General features: G+C 53.5%; 5 protein-coding genes across 5 annotated transcripts; 1 reads left to right on the forward strand and 4 right to left on the reverse strand.

The window, feature by feature from the left end:
• Nucleotides 1–423: 423 nt before the first annotated feature.
• Nucleotides 424–5552, reverse strand: LRP88_07691 (uncharacterized protein; the record flags this gene model as incomplete). The annotated part of the gene is made up of 2 exons (XM_083244210.1): nt 424–814; nt 868–5552. The coding sequence occupies 2 exons, from the start codon at nt 5550–5552 to the stop codon at nt 424–426; spliced, it is 5076 nt and encodes a 1691-aa protein (XP_083098704.1).
• A 1469-nt stretch (nt 5553–7021) lies between these two features.
• Nucleotides 7022–9000, forward strand: LRP88_07692 (RMD1 family protein; the record flags this gene model as incomplete). Its single annotated transcript, XM_083244211.1, has 3 exons — nt 7022–7051; nt 7104–8430; nt 8513–9000. The coding sequence occupies 3 exons, from the start codon at nt 7022–7024 to the stop codon at nt 8998–9000; spliced, it is 1845 nt and encodes a 614-aa protein (XP_083098705.1).
• Nucleotides 9001–9720: 720 nt separating this feature from the next.
• Nucleotides 9721–10991, reverse strand: LRP88_07693 (triose-phosphate transporter family-domain-containing protein; the record flags this gene model as incomplete). The annotated part of the gene is made up of 3 exons (XM_083244212.1): nt 9721–10203; nt 10256–10654; nt 10758–10991. 3 exons carry the CDS (start codon nt 10989–10991, stop codon nt 9721–9723), a joined length of 1116 nt encoding a protein of 371 aa, XP_083098706.1.
• Nucleotides 10992–13979: 2988 nt separating this feature from the next.
• LRP88_07694 (phosphoribosyltransferase-like protein) lies at nt 13980–15372 on the reverse strand (the record flags this gene model as incomplete). Its single annotated transcript, XM_083244213.1, has 6 exons — nt 13980–14042; nt 14101–14165; nt 14315–14450; nt 14514–14831; nt 14885–15185; nt 15293–15372. 6 exons carry the CDS (start codon nt 15370–15372, stop codon nt 13980–13982), a joined length of 963 nt encoding a protein of 320 aa, XP_083098707.1.
• Nucleotides 15373–16084: 712 nt separating this feature from the next.
• Nucleotides 16085–19741, reverse strand: LRP88_07695 (E1-E2 ATPase-domain-containing protein; the record flags this gene model as incomplete). The annotated part of the gene is made up of 2 exons (XM_083244214.1): nt 16085–19484; nt 19602–19741. The coding sequence occupies 2 exons, from the start codon at nt 19739–19741 to the stop codon at nt 16085–16087; spliced, it is 3540 nt and encodes a 1179-aa protein (XP_083098708.1).
• Between the last annotated feature and the right edge of the window lie 1677 nt (nt 19742–21418).

Below are 21418 nucleotides of genomic sequence, written 5' to 3' on the forward strand. Positions count from 1 at the left end.
GACCGTCCTCTTTCTCCCTTTCAAGTACATGACTTGTTGGCGTCAACACAAAAAAAAGCATGAACAATTCCCTCTGTTTCCCCTTCCATCCATTTCCCTTTCCCTTCCCTACTCCGCTTGTCCCAATGAATGCCCTTTGGATTTCCGTCGTGAGTATTTTTTTTCGGTTGTCGTCGTCGTTTGCAGTTCATGCCTCTTGAGCGCTTCCACCATCTCCTCCCACGCAGAGCAACCTGAAAAACAAAAAGATAAAAAAGGAAGAAATAGACAACACGCATTTGCACAATACCCTGCCATCGCGCCGATTGCAATGCTTCATCCAGTCTCGTACGTATATCCTCCCCCCTTGAACGTGGCCAGCCTGAACAGTCGCTTTCCCTCCAGGGGCAGCCAATGAATAAAAAAGTATACATGAATCTCCCTTTACTGCGTTCGGTAAAACTTCTTGTACAGCAGATGCAGCAGCAGGTTGACGTTGAGCTTGAGGTTGCCCTCAAAGAGCGTCATGAACTGGTGCGACTCGAACTGCGCCTGAAGGAGGTCCTCGATGGGCACCAGGGCGCTGGCACCGGGGATCTGGATGTGTCCTCGTGAGCCCTCGAGGCTGAAGACTCCCACCTCGTCGCACGAGATGGTCAGGTTGATCTGGCCCATGTCGCGCTCGCCCACGCCGGTCCACGACACGAGCACACCCTTCTCTGAGAGCTGGCGCACGCTGTACTTGTAGCTGCCAAACTTGGGCACGCGACCGCTGCGCTCAAGCTCGCGCTGGTGGTTGTACTGCTTGGTGAAGGGGAGCAGGAATCGCTTTTTCCTATTCAAGTTGTTAGTGAGTGTCATCTCAACTGTAGGACTGGTATTACTTACCCCTTCTTGTTCTGGAGGGTCTTCATCGCCTGTTCAATGTAGTCGTCGTAACTCTTGCGCTGCTGCTCGAGGTACTTAGCCTTCTCGTGCAAGTTGCTAAGAGTCATGCGGACACCCTCCAACTCTCGCTGTCGCTGGACTCTTCGACGGCTCTTGGTGCGGATATCAAGAGCGATGGCGTTGAGCACATCCTGGTAGCAGTTGTGCTTGGAGATGCGGCCCAGCTTCTCCAGCCTCATCACGTTCTCCAGCGCCGTCCTCTTGAGCTCCTGGTACGACATCCGAGTGACATCAATCATGTTGGAGTCAGAGTATGCTCCTCGGGTGTTGCTGCCATCAGCAAAGTCGTCACGAAGCAGCATGTGCCACTTGTGTTCGTCCTCGGGAGAGATGGGCTTGATGAGGATGTCGAGCAGGTTGGTACCAGTCTGCACGCGGATAATATACAGCACACATCGCTTGGTCTCCATAAAGAGGGCCTTGACATCGGCCTCTGGGTCATCAATGTCGTGCAGCTTGGGCGTAAGGAACATCTGGATATCCGAGGATCCGGCAGCGTTCATCTCGCTCTCGTTGTTCTTAGCACTGCCGAGGTCATGCATAATCTCCCGGAGAACGTCCTCCCGGTTGGGGCACATTGTCTGAAGCTCCGAGGCCACCAGGTTGTGGATGGCAAAGACATCCGTCATCTTGATGTACAGGGTTGGCTTGTTCTTGGCGTACAGATCGTTGAACTCGTCAATATCAAACGTCCTCTCAGCATCGGGAACAGCAATGAGGTCGCCTGTGATCTGGACGAGACGCTCAATGGAATCGGCGATGAAGGCATTCAGGGGCTGAAGGTAGACATTCTCACCGCCGAAGGGTCGACCGGAGGCAACTTGGCTGATGACCTTGGCAACCTCGCTGAGGTTCCTCTTCTGCAGAGGGCTCAGAGTCTTTTCGATCACACCCACGTTCTCGGGCGCCGTCACTGCTGGCTGAAGGTAGAATCTCCAAAGCCAGTTCGCGACGACCTGCAGAAGGCTCTCTGGGGGCTCCCGCTTAAACTGTTGTCGCAGGCCTTCAAAGATCTGACTGCACACGAAGCGGAGACCGTAGGGCATCTTGTGAAGAAGGTCTTCCAGAGCCATAAACACCTGATCACAGATCTCTCGAAGGTCTCGAAGATGGTCGATAAAGAGTCGTCGGGTTTCAGGATCGCGGATAGCAACTTCTCGAGGAACATCCAGTGGTCTTTGGTCGGGTCGACCAGTGGCCAACTCGGTGTTGTTGATAGCTGATCGGTAGATTTGCATGGGGTCACTCTCCAGATCGAGAGCCGGGTCCTCGACAATGTTGTCCCGAATGAGGGGGCCAAGAAGGTCTCGGAGATACTTGCGGTCGCGAGGTGAGCGAGTGTAGTTGCTGAGGAGCTTCGACCAGAAATAGTTGCCGCGGATGAAGTCCTGGACGGCTCTAGCTCCAGCAATCTCCTCTCGGATAGAACGGGCAATCAACTTCAGAAGGTAGTACTCCTCTCGTCGCTTCTGGGCATACCCAAAGAGGCTCATCATAAGGAGCTCAATGCGCTTGCATTCCTTCTCAGCTGTTCCTTGCTCTCGGATGCGCTTGAAGAGTCGAGCAAGATACTGGGGCTGGGTCTGGAGGTTGAAGAAGAGTTGCTGGTAAGATTCAAGCTTCTTTCTTGAGCTCTTGTTGAGGGCCTTGAGGTCGAACTGGTTGGCAGAGGACATGGAGCTGTTGGCGAGGAAACCCATCGAGTTGCCTCCGTAGTTGTGCTGATGTCGAACAACCTCGTCCAGGGTGATCTTGTTCTTGACCAGGAGGGCGATCTTGATATCGAGCTGGTCGATGTAGTTCTCCAGGAGCTCGTTTTGTCGCACTTGCTGGACTACAGTCTTGCGGATCCGCTCAAACTCGATTTCCTCGTTGAAGTCAAAGTCACTATCGTTGAGAAGATGGACAAAGTTCTTGACGGCGTTGACAGGAGGGTTCTTGCCGGTAGTCAAGCTCTTGTAAGCCTCGCCCTGTACCTTGGCACGGACGAAGCTCTGGATCTTGATGACCTTTTGCATGTTCTCGTTGAAGAACCGTCTCTTCTCTTCGAATCGAGCCCGGACGATGAAGGCCTTGGCGGCGGCCTGGAACTCGACAATTGACTCCTCCTCCTGCTCCAGCTCTGCCATGATGTCTTCGACTCTAGCGCGCTCCATCATGGCTCGGAGAATGCTTTGAAGATTAACAATCTGCGGTGTGTGGGAAGCCAGCTCATCAAGGAAGGCTTGGTGTTGTTTTCGGTACAAGAATCCTCGGATATTGCTCTGGAGGTCCACAATCTGAGGCTCTTGCTCTTCAAGCGCATCCAGGTCTGCTCCAACTCGCTTTCGTTCAAGCGCACCTCGAATGAATGCTTGCAGGTCAATGACAGCGGGTTCATTCTCTTGCAGGGCGTCAAGCAAGCTCGTGACATCCCTCCTAACTGCTGCTGCACGGGCGAAAGCCTGAAGCTTGCCAATGTCGTTGATGTGCTTGTCAAGCTCGGTCTTGACTGCGTCCGTCTCCTTTCGAGCGCGGAGACCCCGAGCAAAGGCCTGGAGAGAGGTCCACTGAGGACCAAAAGCCTTGAGTTGCTCTTGCTGGCGACCAATGTCATTTCTAGTAAGCAATGCTCTCGCCGCTGCCTGCAGGTCGGTGATGGCATGTGTTTGGGCATCCAGCTCTTGGAGATCTTGCTCGACCTTTCCACGAAGCAATGCTCCGCGAACAGCCGCCTGCAGTTTCTCGACAGTAGCAGCCGTCTCCTTGGTCTCCTCGTACTGAGCGGTATGGTTCTTCCTGACCAAAAAGGCTCTCGAGATGGCCTGGATCTGCCTGATGGGACCTGCGCACACCTCGAGCTGAGAAGTCAAGTTTTGCACCTGATTTCGGACCTTGTTAGCCCGAATCATGTTCTGCAACTCGAGGATATCAGGCTCCAGTGCTTCCAGGATTTGATCCCGTCGATCCATCCTCCTCCGGACCAAGAAGCCGCGTGCTACGCTCTGCAGCTTGACAGCAAAGTTTCTCATCTCCAGTCGGTATCCCATAATCTGCCGGGTAAAGTCGCCGCGGATTCGAGACTGGAGGTCCATCAGCCACTCCTCCTCGTCCCAGAGCCTTTGCATGACATCGCCAAGTCTCACGCGAACAAGGGCACCTCGGACTTGGGCTTGTAGTTCGACGATAGACTCCTCATTTTCTGCCAACTCGCGGTCGATTCTCTCCTCTTCAGTCTCTTCAGGCTCTGGCTCAGGTTCCGGAACGCCAAAGTCAGCACCCATGTTGCCAAAACTGGGCATGCTCGCTCCAAGTTTGTCGAGACCCTTCTGCATCGCCTCCAGCTCATGGTGCTCGAACTCGAGCTGACCCACGAGGTTACCGATGCGGAAGTCGACTATGCCTTTTCGAAACAGGAGCCAACTAAGGGCATGAATGCAGTAAATGACCTTGGGGATGTTCTTCTTCTCGTACAGATCAATGAGCTCGAAGCGGAACAGATCCGGAAGTTCTACTTCATCGAGGTATCGGAAGAAGATGGCAATGTTGTCGGAATGCCGGTATTGAAGCCTAGGGTGTTGAAAGATTCGGTAGCGTCTGTCGGGATTGAGTGCTTCCACAACCTCTGCCAGAGTAACGCCGTCGCGAAGGGCTTCCTCGAGTTGAACGATAGGAGGAATGTTCTTTTGGATGATATCTTCAATCCATTCCTTGGCCTCACCGATATGGCAGAGGTATTCGTAAGCTTGAAGGAACTGACGCTGCTTGTCCATCCAATTTCGTCCCTCCCAGCTGTAGCCAGTCGACTTTTGACCGCGACCTCCATTGCTCTTGTCTGTCCGTTGTAACCTGCGTCGACCACGCAAACCAACAACTTCTTGTGCAGGGGAAGTGATGGTGAAGTCTTCGGCCGAGTCTGATGATACTAGGCGAGAGAGCGTCCTCAGCTGGCTTGTCGAAGACTTGCCCAGCCCTTCAAGTTCATCCCGAGCCAGGTGTGTGCTATGCGCATGCGCATGCACATGGTGTGGTGATGTAGGATGATGAGGTAACTGTGGGCGAACTGAGTCTGATCTTGTCAGAAGCATCGAGTTGGGTCGCATCATTGTTGGTCGAGAAGGCGAAGTAGGTGAGGCACGACCATCGTCATACAAGGACAATTTGCCTATATCGATACTCTTGCCGCGATCATGACGGTGCGATTTATGGGGAGGTGTAGCTGGCGGCGAGGCTGCAGGAGCCTGAGGAAGCGGTCGAAGAGATTGTCGAACGGACCCGTAGGGATTGTCGTTGGATTTCTTGGGGCTCGTCATTTGCCCGGATTCAAAAGTCTTTGCTCTTGCTCTGACATCGCTCTGGGCACGTTTATGACCGGGAGCTGTTTGGCCGTGGCCGGCTGAACTAGAGACGGATGTGTAACCGCTGTTGAGGCTATGTTCAGAGGCGTGCGAATAGCCAGACGACGCGGATGAGGATGTCGTCGAAGGAAAGCGATCGAGGCGGGAGGGCGATGTAGCGGTGCCAAAGTCGAGGGTTTGTGACTGGCGAAGCGGGTGCGGAGGAGATTGCGGAGATGGTTGGCTGTGAAGATGGTGTTGAGGTTGATGCAGATGTTGAGTTTGGAAATGGTGAGTGCGGAACGACATTGTGGTTGTGTGGTCGTCGACCGAGCCGCAGTCTCGGTCTCGCTTTGGAACGGTCAAGGAACGGTTGGGCTCAGAAAATATTAAGAAATAATAACACCTTCCGGGTGACGTTAACGCATTGTTTCGAGCGTGCGGCGCTCGGGTCGTCAGAGGGATGGAAGAGCGGTCGTGCTCGTGCTCGTAGTCAGCGCTTCAATTTGATTTGAGCACGGAGCTTCGATTTCAAGACATGCGCTTGACCTGGTGATGGGAGGTGATGTTGAGGAACTCGGATGAGTGAGAGGGGGAAAAAACACCAAAGTGTTAGAGCGCCAGAAGAATACGGATCGTTACTACGTCTCCGATCTGGCCCATGTCACAAATTGTCAATAGTGCCCATGAAGACAGCAGACCAAGGAAGAGTATACCTCCGTCTGTATGGCGGGGCCTGGAGGCTTCGGCCAGCCAAATCCCGTAGTAAACAAACAACGGGCCAACCGCCTAGCAACGGCCGCCGTGGCCCCGATTGGCTGTGGGTCCGCTTTTATGTCAACCTCATCCTTGCGAGCCTCTCATGTGTTTAATATGGCCAGATTATTATGCAAATCAAGTGCCAACACACAGAAATTGATTCATGCGCTGTTCTTTTTGTACTTGTTTCGTAGTCGCGCATATAACTGGCGACATGGGATGAATTGACCTGAGTCCGAAGACTCTTTGGTGTTTACTTTCCCCTTCACTATCATCTTACACAAGGTTTCGAGCGAGCAGACGCAGCGACGCTTTGAGTTAGAACATGGTCTAACAAAGCCAAAGCATCGGTGTTACATATCAAATGCGGCTGGGCAGTTTGAAACAGGCAACGGTTCAAAACAACCAGGTAAACCTAACATCAGCTTGCATTGGATGCAAAGAAGAGCGAGGTATCAGTCACATGCAGAGCAAGATCTTTGATCGCAATCGATGGATAAGCACTCAATCCACACAATGACAAAAGAAAACAGAGACATACATACGACACACAACCAGACCTCATCAGCACAACATCAATGATTCCCCCAGCCATGAACCTATAAGCAGCACAAAAAGGTGGTTCATCCAGCAGTGGTAAATGGAGTCTGCTCTGTCGTAGTGGGGTTCCATGAGGTCATCCACGCGAAATCTTCTGCGAGGCTCGACCAATCGATAGGCCACGATAAATGTCATGGCAAGAGCAAGGATGGATTACGCCCAGTGATTGGTCCAGTGGTGCGATTTTAGGCTGGTTGAGGCTGCAGCGCACTGTAGGCAGGAGCGATCCCCAATTTTTGCACTGTATGTAGAACCCAAGCTTCGGGCTTCACCACCAGGCTATGAACCACCCACCAACCACAATCATCAATTAATTATTCACGATCTTCGCTCAGGCTACTCGAGTATCTCCATCTTTCGCCTCTCGCGACTATCTTCTACAAATAAAGCCAATTGTATTACGCTCAGCCGCTTAACCCATGGCTTCCAAGCAGCGCCCATCTGTCCTTGTACGATCATGATATTTGCGCGTCACATACAGCTTGCTAATCCATCCTCCAGGTGACAGATGCAAGGGAGCGCCCACCTCAGAGGAGGGCTCTGCAACGCCAGGATACCGGTTCAGGTCCTCCTGGACCCCCCGCGCCGATGCGATTCATGACCGTCGACAATGTCCTCCAGTACAATTCCCAGATCCCATCCGGCCAACCTCGCGGTCCGCCGGCGCCCCTCCCCCGAGGCCCTGGAGGAAGCCCTCTCAGCAATCGCCGAGTCGTATCAGGAGGTCTTCCGAACGTCCAGTCCCGTACCGGTCAGCCGATGCCTTCAAGAACTACCAAGATCAGCGAGAAGCTGGTACTCTTGCCCGAAACGGACGAAAAGGACGATGACGTCGATGAAGAGATTGAGAGCGAGGCGATTCTCGCAAGGCGCTTACAAGATCAAGAAAACCGACCATTGAAGGATGAAGAGCTTGATGTGCTTCGAAAGAGAGGTGGTATCCGTGGGAAGAGCTACGCCGAGAGGTTGCCAAAGATGCAGAGGACGGACAGGGTTAGCAGAGTGACGGCCTATTGCACCGCGCAGGCATACAAGATCAAGCCGACAGCCGAGTTCCTGCGGAAGAAGCATGAAGCCAAGACCAAGCTGTACGATGACTGCCTGTATGTCATCTACGCTCTGCCGCTTCTCAATGGAACCGATGGATATCGCGTCCGGAGTCGACCTATCCTCAAGACCCCTGGGACGGGCAAGACGGTTCTGGACCTTGAGATTGAGCGCAGCGAGCAGAGGGATCATCACGAGGGCTACTTTGAGGACGACGCTTATACAGGAGCCAGCCCCGATCGTGGCCATTCGATGCCCTCTCACTTCAGCGATCGCCCGGTGACCCCCGAGGAGCACAGCAACCCGTTCCGTCACGATGATGACGATTCGGCAATGAACCGTCTTGCGCCTGACGCCAAGAATTTTGCAGAGATGTTTGTGTACTCTTACGGTGTCGTGGTCTTTTGGAACTTTACCGAGCATCAAGAGAAGGATATCCTCGCCGACCTCACCTTTGCCGATGCCGACGCCATTGAGAACGGCACCAGCAGCCTGCTCACCCGGCCACTTGATCAGGATGACTTTGAGACGGAAGAGTTCCACTTCGAGTACAGTGCTGATATCAAACGCCCGCGTGTCTTTAACGACATGATCACTCTGCTGCCACGCTCTGATCATATGATCAAGCTTACCATTAGCCATGCCATCGCGCAGAGCACCCGCCTGTGTTTCTTTGAGGAGCGCATGAGCGAGACGATGCTGGATGCACAGCATGTACCCAAGACGCTGGCTCTCACGGGAGAGTTGAACATGACACGCGCCGAGATTATACGCATGGTCGGTCGTCTCTTCAAAAGCCGTGTCGACATCAACCTTTGTGAGTGCTCTGTCAGACAAATCTGGACAAAAGCTAACCTGCGCAGCATCCAATATCCTCGACGTCCCCAACTTCTTCTGGGAGTCTGAGCCGACACTTCACCCTCTTTATGCGGCTATCCGTGAGTATCTCGAGATCGACCCGCGAATCAAGGTCCTCAACGAGCGATGCCGCGTCTTCCTTGATCTCGCCGAGATCCTGTCCGACTCGATTGCTACCGCAAAGATGAGCTACATCACCTGGATCATCATCGTCCTCATTGTCATTAGTATCATGGTCACCGTCACAGAGGTCGCAATCCGCTTTGGTATGCTCCACAAGGCCAAGGGTCCCGTTGCGAACCCTGCCCTCGCCATGCCCGTCCTCGGCGAGGGTGTGTCAGGAAGCATCCCGCTGCCACCGAGCGATTTAGAGATTCTGGCGCAGACATTGGGTTTGCAGGCGAATGCGTCATTTGATGAAGTTCGGCAGGGTATTTGGGCTCTACGGGAGGAGAGCCTCCTTGATACGCCACAGCGGCATGAGGATATCTAACGCCTCTTGACTCATGTTTCTATCTTTTTACTTTGTAACTCGTTTAGCACGGCGTTGAATGGATCTTTTGGGTGGTTTGGAATGCACCAGCCTCTTGTTTATAACCCATCGGTATCTTACTTTACTAGATTCACAAATAATATTCACATTGATCAACCTCCATGTAAACAACAGCATCTATCACATGCAAGAACACATTCAAACTCAAAAAAGTCCCATATTATCATGTACAATAGTTACAAACACCAACACCGGGACGCCGAGAGATTAATGTAGAGTGTCTATTTTTACTCAGGAAAGCAGACCCTATCCAAGAAAAAGGAGAAACAACAACCGAAGTTGTACAAGAAAGCCACAGGACATCTTTGGCCCTGCGTGTTTCTGGAAAAAAGAAGCCATAGCCCATGATCATGACAATAGTAAAGAAAAAACATCCCAATCTCTTTGCCCCATTTTGCTCTGTTGAGCGAAAAAGCCCGTGGAGGACCACCGTATATCAAAAAAGTTACAACAGGCGAGGAATGCTTTACCAGAGAGAGATCCATCCCCGTGCCCGACGCACCCAGTGAGAATCCCAAAATGAAAGCAAGCATAGCAAGACGCCAAAAAAAAAGAAGTGCTTCCCCTTTCCTTGTCTTCGCTAGCCCCCTTACCCGATCATCTATAAAAAAGGTCATGTATTAAAAAGCGGGGGGTATTGATTTCCAACACAAGTCTGTTCTACCGGACCTGCTGGTCGACGGGCTTGTAAGCGGTGGCAGCGGCAGCGGCGGCCTGCTGGCTCTTTCGGTTCTTGTTGTCGAGCTCGGCTTTGCTGTAGATGGCAGCACCAAGCATAGTGACGGCCATACCAGCTCCGTTAAGCAGGTCGACAGTCACATCGAAGAGTACAATGCCGAGGGCAACGGTCAAGCACTGCTTGAGGTTACCGCAAACAGTCATGGTGAGGGCACCAGCAAGCTTGTTGGTGTTGAACGAAGAGATGTTGAGCAGCAGAGCGAGGAAACCGTTTCCGAAGAGCGAGGCGAAGGCGGGAGGGAGAGAGACGTCGCCCGAGGTGATGAGCTTGTGGAAGCCGCTAACCTCACCGGTCGCGGTGGCGCAAGCCAGAGCCTGGAGAGCAGCGAGAGGAGACATGCGGAGAAGGAACTCGATGGGAGGCAGGGCGAGAGAGCCAGTCATGAATCGGTTGGTAACGACGGTCTGTTGGAACAGTCAGTGGCCGGATCGGTTTAGATCAAGAGATGAAGCTTACCTTGAGAGCAGCAAGAACAACACCAAGGATGGTGAGGAGGAAACCAGCATCAGTGAAGCTCATCTCACCCAGAGTGGTCATGGCGGCACCAATGATGAGAGGCAGCAGAGAGAGGTAGGTCATGGAGCTGTAGGTACGGCCGTAGTAGACGCGGTAGATGAGGATGGTGAAGATCGGGCACAGCATGCGCATGGTCTGGTAGAAGGGAACGGAAACCATGGCCAGAGACAGGTTGGAGACGGCAATGTTGGCGGTGAAAAGGGCACTGAAGGCGACCAGGGCGAGGTTCTCACGGCGGCCCAGTCGCGACAGTTTGAAGTAGCCCAACTGCATCATGACATAGGTACCAGCGCTGGCGAAAGAAGCGTGGAGGAAGGTCAGAAGCCAAGGGAAGTGGAACTGCAGCGCGAGCGCATCGTTAGCATCGTGTTGAACAGAGTTGCGTATGAAGGCGCGGGCCGAGAGGGCGCGGGCGCCATCAAACTCGAGGTTGTAGACTTACCATTCCCAGGACCAGCTTGTTGTACAGAGTCAGGAGAAGCGAGAAGAAGAAGTAGGTGCCGAGCCAAGCAAACTTGACTGTGCTGGGGATCGAGTACTCGTGCTCGAGGTTCTGGTTCTTGGGGGGCTCGGCGCGGCCGCCATGGCTTTCGAGGTCGAGTTCGCCCTTGGTCTCGAGATCTCTCTCCTCGGAGGAGAGGAGAGGGACGGGCTCCTCATTGTTGGGACGAGACATTGTGCTGGTGATGTTGGAGTCGCTTTTCGCAGAGGAGAATGCGCCGTGTTCAAATGAAGATGGGGTCGAAAGAGGGTGGTAGTGGTGAGGAGGTCGGGTGCTAGAGTTTACCGTGTGCGCTCTATTGTCGTCGGGTCTCTAGCATGCTAATCTCGGGGGACCGATTCACTGATGATGGGGATGGAGGATGATGATGAATCGACGCGCAGCAAAGTCGATTACGGATGCAAATGATGATGGGCACGGAGCGGCCGAGGTCGTCAAAGGTTTGAAGTTGTAGGTGTAGAGTGGAAACGTAACACGGAGAAGCGAAGAAAATACAGGGGCCACCAAGGCCAAGACCAAGAGGGAGAGGGAGGAGAAGGGGGGCGGGATGGACGGAGCGGAGGCGGGAGACAGAAGTCAAAAGTAGCGAGCGATTGGAACCAACAGGTGAGACAGAAAGGAAGTGCAGACTCGTGGGAATGCGATGCCGATGCGATAATAAGAAGAAGAAGAGACTCGCAAAGAGAAGAGGGGAATTAAAAAATTAAAGGGAGGAGAAGGGAGGAGGGATATGGGATGGGGATGGGGAGGAGGATGGAGCGCGGCGGGCGGATGACGGGCAGCGAACGTAGCGTACCTAGCGTAGCAGCCTCTGCTTATGGACGGCGCTTGTCAGCACAGCACCTCACTTCCAAACCTCATCAGCGTCCATCCGACCTGGACTTCAAGGGAGGGTCCCCCGGCCTCTCTCCGCTGACTGGCTCGCGCAGGATTTCAAGTTTGGTCGCAGCATCCATCCATTTGCGAGGTACCCCGTGCCAAAGTACCCAACCCACATGGCCACCTGGGTTCAGGGCTGTGCCAAATTAAGTGAACAAGTGTCAGCATTGGCGGAACCTACGAGGACCTGCCAGCCAGCGCTAAGCTCCAAGTTCTCACCCAGAGCTATTAGTAGCATGTGTGCATATTTTCTGCTGCAAGCGGGAAATTACATCGAGGTCTCGATGGTGGGCAAAGGAATTATAAGAGGAACGAACGGCTTCTACCTTTTTCTTTGGGCTGTTGCACCTCAGCTGCGAGGGGAGAAGCCAACAGTGCACAACAGTACGGAGTATGTACAGTACATACAGACAGACAGAGAGACAGACAGACATTCGGGTAGAGAACACGAATTGAATCCACTACCTTAATTAACCGTTTGTCGATCAGACACTCACTCATCACTCCTCCGTCGGACTCCGGCACCATACGTACCAAAGGTTACCTACACAAGACCACCCTCACATACAGTTAACCCCCCTCTCCCCTCCCCTGACCGACATCTGGATTGAGCTGAAAGGGACCATAAAGCAAACGAACGATCTGGGTCTCTTAGATGCATCCAGGTCACCCTATCCGTCCCGAGATTCATTGGAACGCGTTTTGCTTCAATCAATCCAGGGGTCAAAGAAAAAGGGGGCGGGGGCAAAATCTGAGCACTAGGAAGATCGCTGGGAAACCCGCACTTGTTTTGAACCTATCACAGCGTCGTGTGCTGACATATTCGATAGCGCGGGATGGGACTGCATCCAGGGGCTCGTCACCACTGACGCGCGATTCTTTTTTGAATGATGGAACCGCGTTGGGATGGGCGTTGATTGCCTTTGGATGGGTTACGATAAAAGGATCACTAGATAATGGCAAGGAGGATAAGGAATCAGCTGGTGAAACTGACTGCCATTGCTATGTAGCAAACTGATTATTCCCATATCCATCCCATGCTTGCCCAACATCCTTCTTGATCAACACTTACATCCCCAATCTGCTCAGGCAATAAGCGAGAAGAGGGCACGTCATCCTGCACAAGAGCGCAAATGGAGACGAACCAACAACAGGCAAGGGGCAGCAGAATTTTTTTTCTTTTATCCGGGTGCACTTTAAACGCTCGTGCCTTGTGGTATGTGCTCTTCTCCAACGTCGCCGATCGAAGAAAGATGGATGTCTAGCCCACCCACCCACGACTAGCCCTACAGAACAAGGGCGGCGCGCTATCAGACAAAATCCCACTTGCGGCGCGGGAGCTATTGAATGCATGCCGTCTGGGAATAGGGGCATCATCCGAACCGGGTCCAACAGACAAGGTTCTTAAGATGTGTCACTTGACAGAAGACGTTGTATTCATATGTACGCAGTATAGTCCAGACGAAGCTCAGTCGTCATGTCTGCGACAGATTGATGAGAAAAATCCCTGCCCAGACGACAACATCTCCCATCATCTTCTTTCCATCTGCCATGCTCCATTCTTACCCCTTGCCGTCATCCCAAACGCCACACGTGGCGGCGGAGCCCAAGTAAAGAGACCACCCCTTCATGTCCCAAGTTCTTGGCATCAAAAGCCTTCCCGCACAATTGATAGCTCAGGTGGCTTGCGATCTGGCATGAGATGAAAAGGCCGGTTACTTTTGCACTACTTGACACCATTGTTTCTTGTCTGTGAAAAAAAGACGTTAAGCTATCAGTGTCGCGAACCGAGACGCCTCTCAAACGGCTTGACGGCCGGAATGCTTGAGAAGCCTTGCTTCTTTTGAATCAGCAGGGTGCAGATGATTCAGACAGAGTCCCGGAGACCCGTCAGATCGACCGACCCCTGAGCCTGATCTTAGAGCCCGTCCTTGAGAGACAGCCCTAGCCGCGTTTTTACGTACTCTGTGCTCGGCTGTTGGGCTGTGACATTCATATCCCTCGCCCTGCTGCTGATGAGTCTGTCAGCGTGTCATTTTGACAGCTCACGGTATTGAGGCTCCTCCATTGGCATACTATGTCGAGCATGCCCACTCGGAAATAGAACAGCTGATTACACTGCCTTGAGGCGTTGTTACCTACCTAGCTGAAATTCACCGCCAAGAAATACCCATTAGCTCCAGTCCAGGTTACAGACTTGGAAAGCATATCAATCCGAACTCCCAAACCCCAGTTCCAGCCCCAACTCCGCAAATAGCAAAGGGTGCCCAAGGCCGATCCAGATCACAGAGGAGCGTTGGTAAAGAGGTACGAGACGGACTCGCCGTTGTGGGTTCTCCGAATAGCCTAAGGGAAGGTGAGTATGTCTGTCACGTATATTGCGGTCCAGCCATGTTAGACCTACCTCAGCCAGAGTTCCAGACACATCAATCACCTTGAGCTTGGGGCAGCGCTCGACCTTGTCGCCAACTAATCCATCAGTCAGTGTAAGTCGCAGAATCACAATAAACGTGACAGTAAACGGAAACAGGAGTGAGTTCTTGGTTTAGAAGACTTACGCGGCACAGCTGTTAAACTTGTTAGCAATAAGCCAACGACATCATACAGGGGCAACTCACTGTTGGTCACGACCAAGCCAGAAAGGCAAGAATTGTTAATAGTCTCAATGGCATTACCACTGAGAATTCCGTGGGTAACAATCGCAAAGACCTGACGGGCACCATGCTCATTAAGCGTGGCCGCCGCCTTTGCAAGCTACAAAGAGAAGTCAGTTCTGTAAACGACAAAGAAACAAAAGGCAAGAGGTCAGGATCGTACAGTTCCACAGGTATCCGCCATATCATCCACAATGATAGCAGTCTTATCCCTAACATCACCGACCAGCACCATCCGGCCGACGACGTTGGGACGTGGACGCTCCTTGTGGATCAAAGCAAAGGCAGTCTTAAGACGATCAGCAATAGATGTCGCACGCTTCGCGCCTCCAGCATCAGGTGAGACAATGACGCAGTCGTCAATGTTTAGATTCTCCCGGATCCATCGAAAGATGGACGGCTCAGCAAAGAGGTTATCCACGGGCACGTTGAAGAAGCCCTGGATTTGCGAGGCGTGCAGGTCCATCGTGATGACATGGTTCTGGCCATCTTGTAAGCGATACACACGTGGCTTGGGGGAACAGGGATTCTCACGACACCAGACACCTGCAGCATGTTTGCCATCAACCTCGCGCTGATTGGGGCGCGCGACTTGTCCTTCTTGTCCTGTCTGCTGTAGGGAAAGAAGGGGAGGAGGACGGTGATGCTTCGAGCTGAAGCGCTGCGGCAAGCATTGGCCGTGATAAAGACCTCCATGATGCCATCGTTGACCTGGCCCGGCGCGACCGACTGAACGATGAATACATCCTCATCACGAACCGACTCGCCGATGGAGACGCTCGTCTCCTGGTTCGAGTACTTCAGGCACATGGTGTTTGCGACAGTGATGCCGAGTCTGCAGGGGTTGGTTAGCCCAATCGGACCCTTGTGCTCACCAGCGTGGGGTTTGTGCATCATCATCATCATCATCATCATCATCATCATCATGACTGCTCGACGTACCGGGCGGCCATCAGGGAGCTGAGCTCCGGATGGCCGCTCCCCGAAAGGAGCTTGATATCGTTGGCCATTTGATCCAGCATTGTTGGTGAAGCGAGTGATTGATAGGTAGCTGACAATGTTTGTGAAGAGAGCTCCTTGGCCGAAGTCGGGAGCTACGAAAGATCTGCTCGTCAAAGAGGTTGCAGGATCACGTGCAACCTCCAACGGCCTCTTTTTTTTCTGCTCCGCGCTTTTTTGCCAATTGAGTTTAAATGTAGAAGAACAATGGCGGCCATAATTCGGTGTTCTCGGATAGTGCTGGCAATGGCATGTGAGATGACTAACCCACTTCATCTTGAAGTTGAGATATCAACTCCATGGACGACAATGTCGCATACATCACCCCACCAAAAGATAAGAAACACGCCTCAAACTTGATGATAGACGGAGCTATCAAAGCTCCAGAACCGAGACGTGCATCATCTAATCCGAGTCCGTGCTCGCATACGTATGTGTCTATACACCACATGTCAACATACGAGCACCACCCGACCACCACACGAGCAACTGCCATCGATCGCGTTATCCATGTGCAGAGCCGAAAGAGCAGGGATGTGAAAGGGGTCGGCAGATTGGAATAATAAGAGACGAGTACCCAAGTTGACTTGATCATTCTGAGGGCGCCGGTGGCTGAAATTTGGACATGTTTTGACTACTTACAGGATATCATCAAGGTTGAGTAAATCGGCTATACACATCTACACCAAACAGCAACTCCACCGCTTGCGAAACAATGCATCATTAGATGTTATGTTATACTTCCGCCGCCTCTAGGTTGGACAATGGCACGTATCCTTCCTCCTTCTTCACCTTTCTCCTTCCCAGCACCTCACGCACCCAGCCAAAGATGCCACGTCCGCCCTTCCAATGCAGGCCACCGTGAGGAGCCGCAGCCGCCTCGTCCATCCACCTAGGCCTCTTCCAGAACTTGAGCAGAAGGCTACTTACAACGACGCTAACGCTGCTGCACGCCATTGCGAAGCCTGCCATCATAGGATGCATGTGGAAGCCTAGAGGAAGGAAGAAACCCATGGCGATGGGCAGTCCGACAAGGTTATACAGGCACGCCCACGCAAGGTTGAGCTTGATGCGACGGAAAATGCAACGTGAGAGGTTGAGCGCCGCAGGAATGTCCATCAGATCTGTCGGGCGCATGAGCACCAGGTCTGCGGCCTCCATGGCTACATCTGTGCCACTGGCCATGGCGATGCCGACATCAGCCGTCACCAACGCAGGAGAGTCGTTGATACCATCGCCAACCATGGCGACGATCTCACCCTGCGCTTGAATCTCCTTCAGAATAGCCTGCTTCTGGTCGGGGCTAACACCAGCGTAGACGTTGTCAGGGGAGATGCCCACTGCAGCGGCGACGCTGAGGGCAGTGGACTGTTGATCGCCAGTCACGATGGCTGTCTTGACGCCCATCTGATGAAGCACCGAGATGGCGGCAGCAGCACCCTCCTTGATGGAGTCGGCCAGGCAGAGGTGACCGCCATAAGAGCCATCGATGGCCACAAAAATGTTGGTCGTGCCAGTAGCGGGTGCCTTTCCTGCTGCCTTGCTCGCGCTCGAGTTGAGATGCTCTGACGCCTCAATGGCTTCTTCGGGTACATCAACTCCGTTATCCTGCAGGAACGCAACGTTTCCGAGAAGCACACGATAACGAGCGCGGTCAACGGCTGACGCAGGTTCAACCAGAGCGTTCACACCCTTGCCGACGGCCGCCTTGAACTCTCCAACGCTGCCTTCAATGACGCCATTGACTTCAATGTCCAGTTCAGTACGGGCTCCTGCGAGAACGGCCTTACCCACGGGGTGTTCGCTACCCATCTCAGCAAGACCAACAATGGTCCACCAAAGTCGACGGCGCCATCCATTATCGTCCCATGCAGATTCAATGCTGTACTCAACAACGCTCATCTTGCCGTGGGTGATAGTGCCGGTCTTGTCAAGGACGATCTGGGTCACCTTGGTAATCCTCTCTAGAGCTGCGCCGCCCTTGATCAGGATACCATTCTCAGCACCAACACCTGTGCCGACCATGACGGCGGTGGGCGTGGCCAGACCGAGGGCGCAGGGGCATGCAAAAACGATGACGGAAATGCAGAGCTTAACACAAACCATAACCTTGCCACCGCTTGCATCCTGCAGAAAGATCTTGGGTGGGTTGGAGAGAACATGACTAAGAACCATCCAGCAGAGGAACGTCGACGCTCCCAGAACCAGAATGGCAGGGACAAAGTAGCCAGCAAGGGTATCGGCGAGTAGCTGAATGGGTGCCCGGGTTGTCTGCGCATCTTGGACCAGCTTGACGATCTGGCTAAGCTGAGTGTCACGTCCAGCACGGGTGACTCGAAGGTCGACTCGACCGTCGCCATTGACAGTACCGCCAATGACGTTGTCGCCCACTCGCTTCTGAACGGGCATCGCCTCGCCCGTCACCATACTCTCATCAACGTAGGTCTCACCGCGGACAAGGACTCCGTCTGCGGGAAGCTTGTCGCCAGGTCGGAGAACCACTATGTCACCAACCTGCAACAGCTCTGTAGGGACGAGTTTCTCCTCGAAGGCTGATCCACCAAGACCAGGAGCTCGGGGAGTTCGGGGTGTAATTGGGTCCTTGTCCCAAGTCTCAGCAGCCTTTTCAGCAGCAATTGGATCCGCGTAGATGGTGGCCATAGGAGGCGCCAGAGACATGAGACGAGAAAGGGCCTTGGAAGTCTGACCCTTGGCGCTGTTTTCCAAATAACGTCCGAGAGTGATGAAGGTGATGAGCATGGTGCTCGTGTCAAAGATGGTGCTAGGCCTTGTGTGAGGGGGCACAAGCAGTGAAACTACCATTGTAAGGATGCTGAAGAAAAAGGCGCACGAAGTGCCCAAAATGACCAGGACATCCATCGTAGGGGAACGGTGCTTGAGGGACTTATAGGCGGATACATAAAATCGCTTTCCAATGCCGAATTGGACGGGTATGGTGAGCAACAAACAGATAACATCGCCGAGAAACAGGCCGGGGGCCAGCTCGTAGCCTCCAAAGTCGAGCTTAGGCGAACACATTGGCAGTATCATGCCAATGATAAAGACAGGAATAGCAAAAGCTAGAGAAGTGCGGAAAGCGTTCCGCCATTCGTTGATCTCGCGGGTCTTGGCCAGGGACTCGAGCTGGGCATTGTTGTCCTGGTTATCCGCGACGAGGGCATTGTAGCCCGCCGCCTCAACGGCCTCAACAATAGCTCGCAGGCCGATAATGCTGGGCTGGTGGTTGATGGTGAGTCGCGAGGAAGCGAGGTTCAACGAAACGGAGTCGACGCCGTGATGCGCAGCTAATGTAGCCTCCAAAGCTTCCGCTGCAGCCGCATCGGGAACACCGTAGACCCTGAACTGCGCATTGGATGACGAGCCGCTGGGGTGTTCGCCGGCGGACTGCGTCGAAAGGATCTTGGCGTCGAATCCCCGGTCGTCAATGATTTCTGCAATCTTCTCCGGTGAAAGCTTGGTGACGTCGTGTGTGATGACGGCTCGTTCCGCAAGCAGGCTGATGTTGAATTTCAGGACACCTTCTAGACCCTTGAATCCACCCTCAACGGCCGACGTGCATGCGCCGCACGTCATGCCTTCGATGGCAACTGTCGTGATGGCGACGTCGCCGACGCTTCCAGAATCCTTGACCGTCTTGTCCGCGGCCGACTTTCCCGAGTCGATAATCGTAGCGTCGAAGCCTCGGTCCTCGATGATCTCGGCAATCTGCTCCGCGGTGAGCAGATCGGGATCGTGCTCGATGACGGCTCGCTCGGATAGTAGAGAGATGCTAAAGCTCTTGACGCCCGGGACATCCTTGAAGCCGCCCTCGACAGCAGAGGTGCAGGCACCGCAGGTCATGCCCTCGACGGCAACGGTAGTCGTGACAAAGTCGTCGTCTCCATCGAGGAGGTTGATGCCACCGGTGGGCTTGAAAGCAGGGCTCGGAAGGTCGGTAGAGAGGACCTCGGCGTCGAAGCCTCTATCCTCGATAATTTCTTGAATCTGAGCGGCAGAGATGACATTGGGATTGTGCATGACGACTGCGCGCTCCATAACCAGACTGACTGAGACGTTTCCGACACCATCGACGCCCTTGAAGCCAGCTTCAACAGCAGAAGTACATGCGCCGCATCTGTAGAGGAATAGGCGTTAGTCATATATCCAAAGCCATGTCCGGCCAAGGATTTCTCAGCATGGCGGAGCCGGAATGTCCGGAGGCGGTTGATGTTGGGACGAGCAAGCAACTCACGTCATACCGTCCACGCGGAGAGCCGTGGTAGCGAGGTGGACGCCGGCGCCAGCGCTCCTGGGCACGGAGAGGGCGGCATCCGCAGCGCCAACGTCATTGCCCTGTTCCCTCGAGGGGATCTGAATGTACGAGGGAGCCATGGCGACGGACGGGTTATGGCCCGCGAGCCTCCTCGTTTGATTGATATGCTCTCCAAGAGCACCGAGAGCGGGAGATGGTTGTTGGTAATAAGAGAGACAGTGGCGGGCGGAGTCGACGGAACGTGGTTTTCGCGGTTAATTAGTCGTGGTGGTTGGTTGGCTGACTGTGCTGGGTTCGTTCCCCAGTAGCTTTGGTCCCTCAGTTCGCTATTCCAGCCACGGGCATTTGGTGGAAATCAACTCGTATCGCAACAATGATGATGAAATTCAGCCAATAATAAAGCGAGCAGTAGCTCAGACAGAAGGGAAAAAGTAGAGGAAAAGCCGCAATGAGGAAACGCAGCTAAAAGCAGGTAGGTAGCAGGCAGACTAAAGGAAAATGGAGTAGAAAACAACAGCTGATGCTGATTGATAACGTTAAGTGAACGAGGCTGGAAAACGACGCCACTGGACCCCGAAGACCGGCTTCTTTCTTGTCGAGCTGAGGCGGGTCGTCGTTCGATTGATCGAGACGTCAGTAATCGAGACTGTGCGATTTTGTCGTTAGTAACAAAACGAAATGGGTACAAAATGAATGACCACTTGGGTGAGAAGGAAAAAAAAAAGAGGACGCCTAGACCAGGACGAGAACAGGACACGACATGAGACGGATGCGACGGCATTTTATTGCCCATTCGCACCCAGGCTCAGGGGAAGGGAAGGGAAGGGACTCACACGCCTCTTAGCACAGCATTACGACAGCCGCAGTGCAGAGAGCAGGCTCCTCAGCCAGATTATCCCAGATCCGAAGCAGTTTTGACGAGGTCTTGGCTCAGCGGCTGTTGCGGCCAAGTTCCAGATTTGGACCGGTTCCCGGACGGTTTGACGTTGTCCGACAAGTCTCGTTGGTGGGATTGATGATGAGACAGGGAGCGTCTGCAGGAGCCGCGGAAATCTTTGTTGCAGGGGTGTCCGTCAGTCAAGGGTCTTTTTGCCTTCTTGTTCTGTCGCTTGCTAGTAGCGCAGAACAATGAACGCTCTGTCCCGTCCCGTTTGTCACCTGCGGATGCACAATGGATTGGACTGGAGCTTGGTGCGCAAGGCCTGAGACGCTGGGGGCGGGATTCTTAGGCGTGATCCACCCGCTGGGCAAGTCGCTCTTCCTTGTGAAGCGATTGGCCGAATGATACAAACGGGGAATGTGATCCACGCTTCTGGTGCACTGGTGGTGCAGTTGGAAAAAGAGTGTGTGTGCAGTGCGAGTTGCAGGAGGGTGAGTGAGAGTCGCTGCAACCACACAAGAGAGACGCAACTGACCCGTGTTTATATTTACATTGCTGTCCACATCTGCCGTCTCACTCCTCTCTCAGAAGAGCACTGCCGATGCTCCGTAGTTTCCTGTTTCGCGATGCCGCCATCCCACGCCCTCAAAGACGTGAGCGTCGATCTCTCGCGGGGGCAGCCTCCGATTGACCTTGCCGTCCAACCAGACTTTGACTTTGCCAGGCTATCGAGGCTAGGCTCAGTGTCGGTCTCTGAACAGACATGAACTTGTCCAGGAAGACGCAGAGGGCTGTGATGGTTAATTTCAAGCTTCACTCTTTCGACCTAGGAGCCGTCGATCGCAACTCTGTCACCAGCGTTTTGACGACGTTTACCAATCACCGCCTGCAACTAAGACGGCAGTGTCTTGATGTC

The sequence above is a fragment of the Fusarium phalaenopsidis genome (assembly GCF_050370095.1).
Source record: "Fusarium phalaenopsidis strain FUZ10S chromosome Unknown contig_32302, whole genome shotgun sequence".
Lineage (NCBI taxonomy): Eukaryota > Fungi > Ascomycota > Sordariomycetes > Hypocreales > Nectriaceae > Fusarium > Fusarium phalaenopsidis.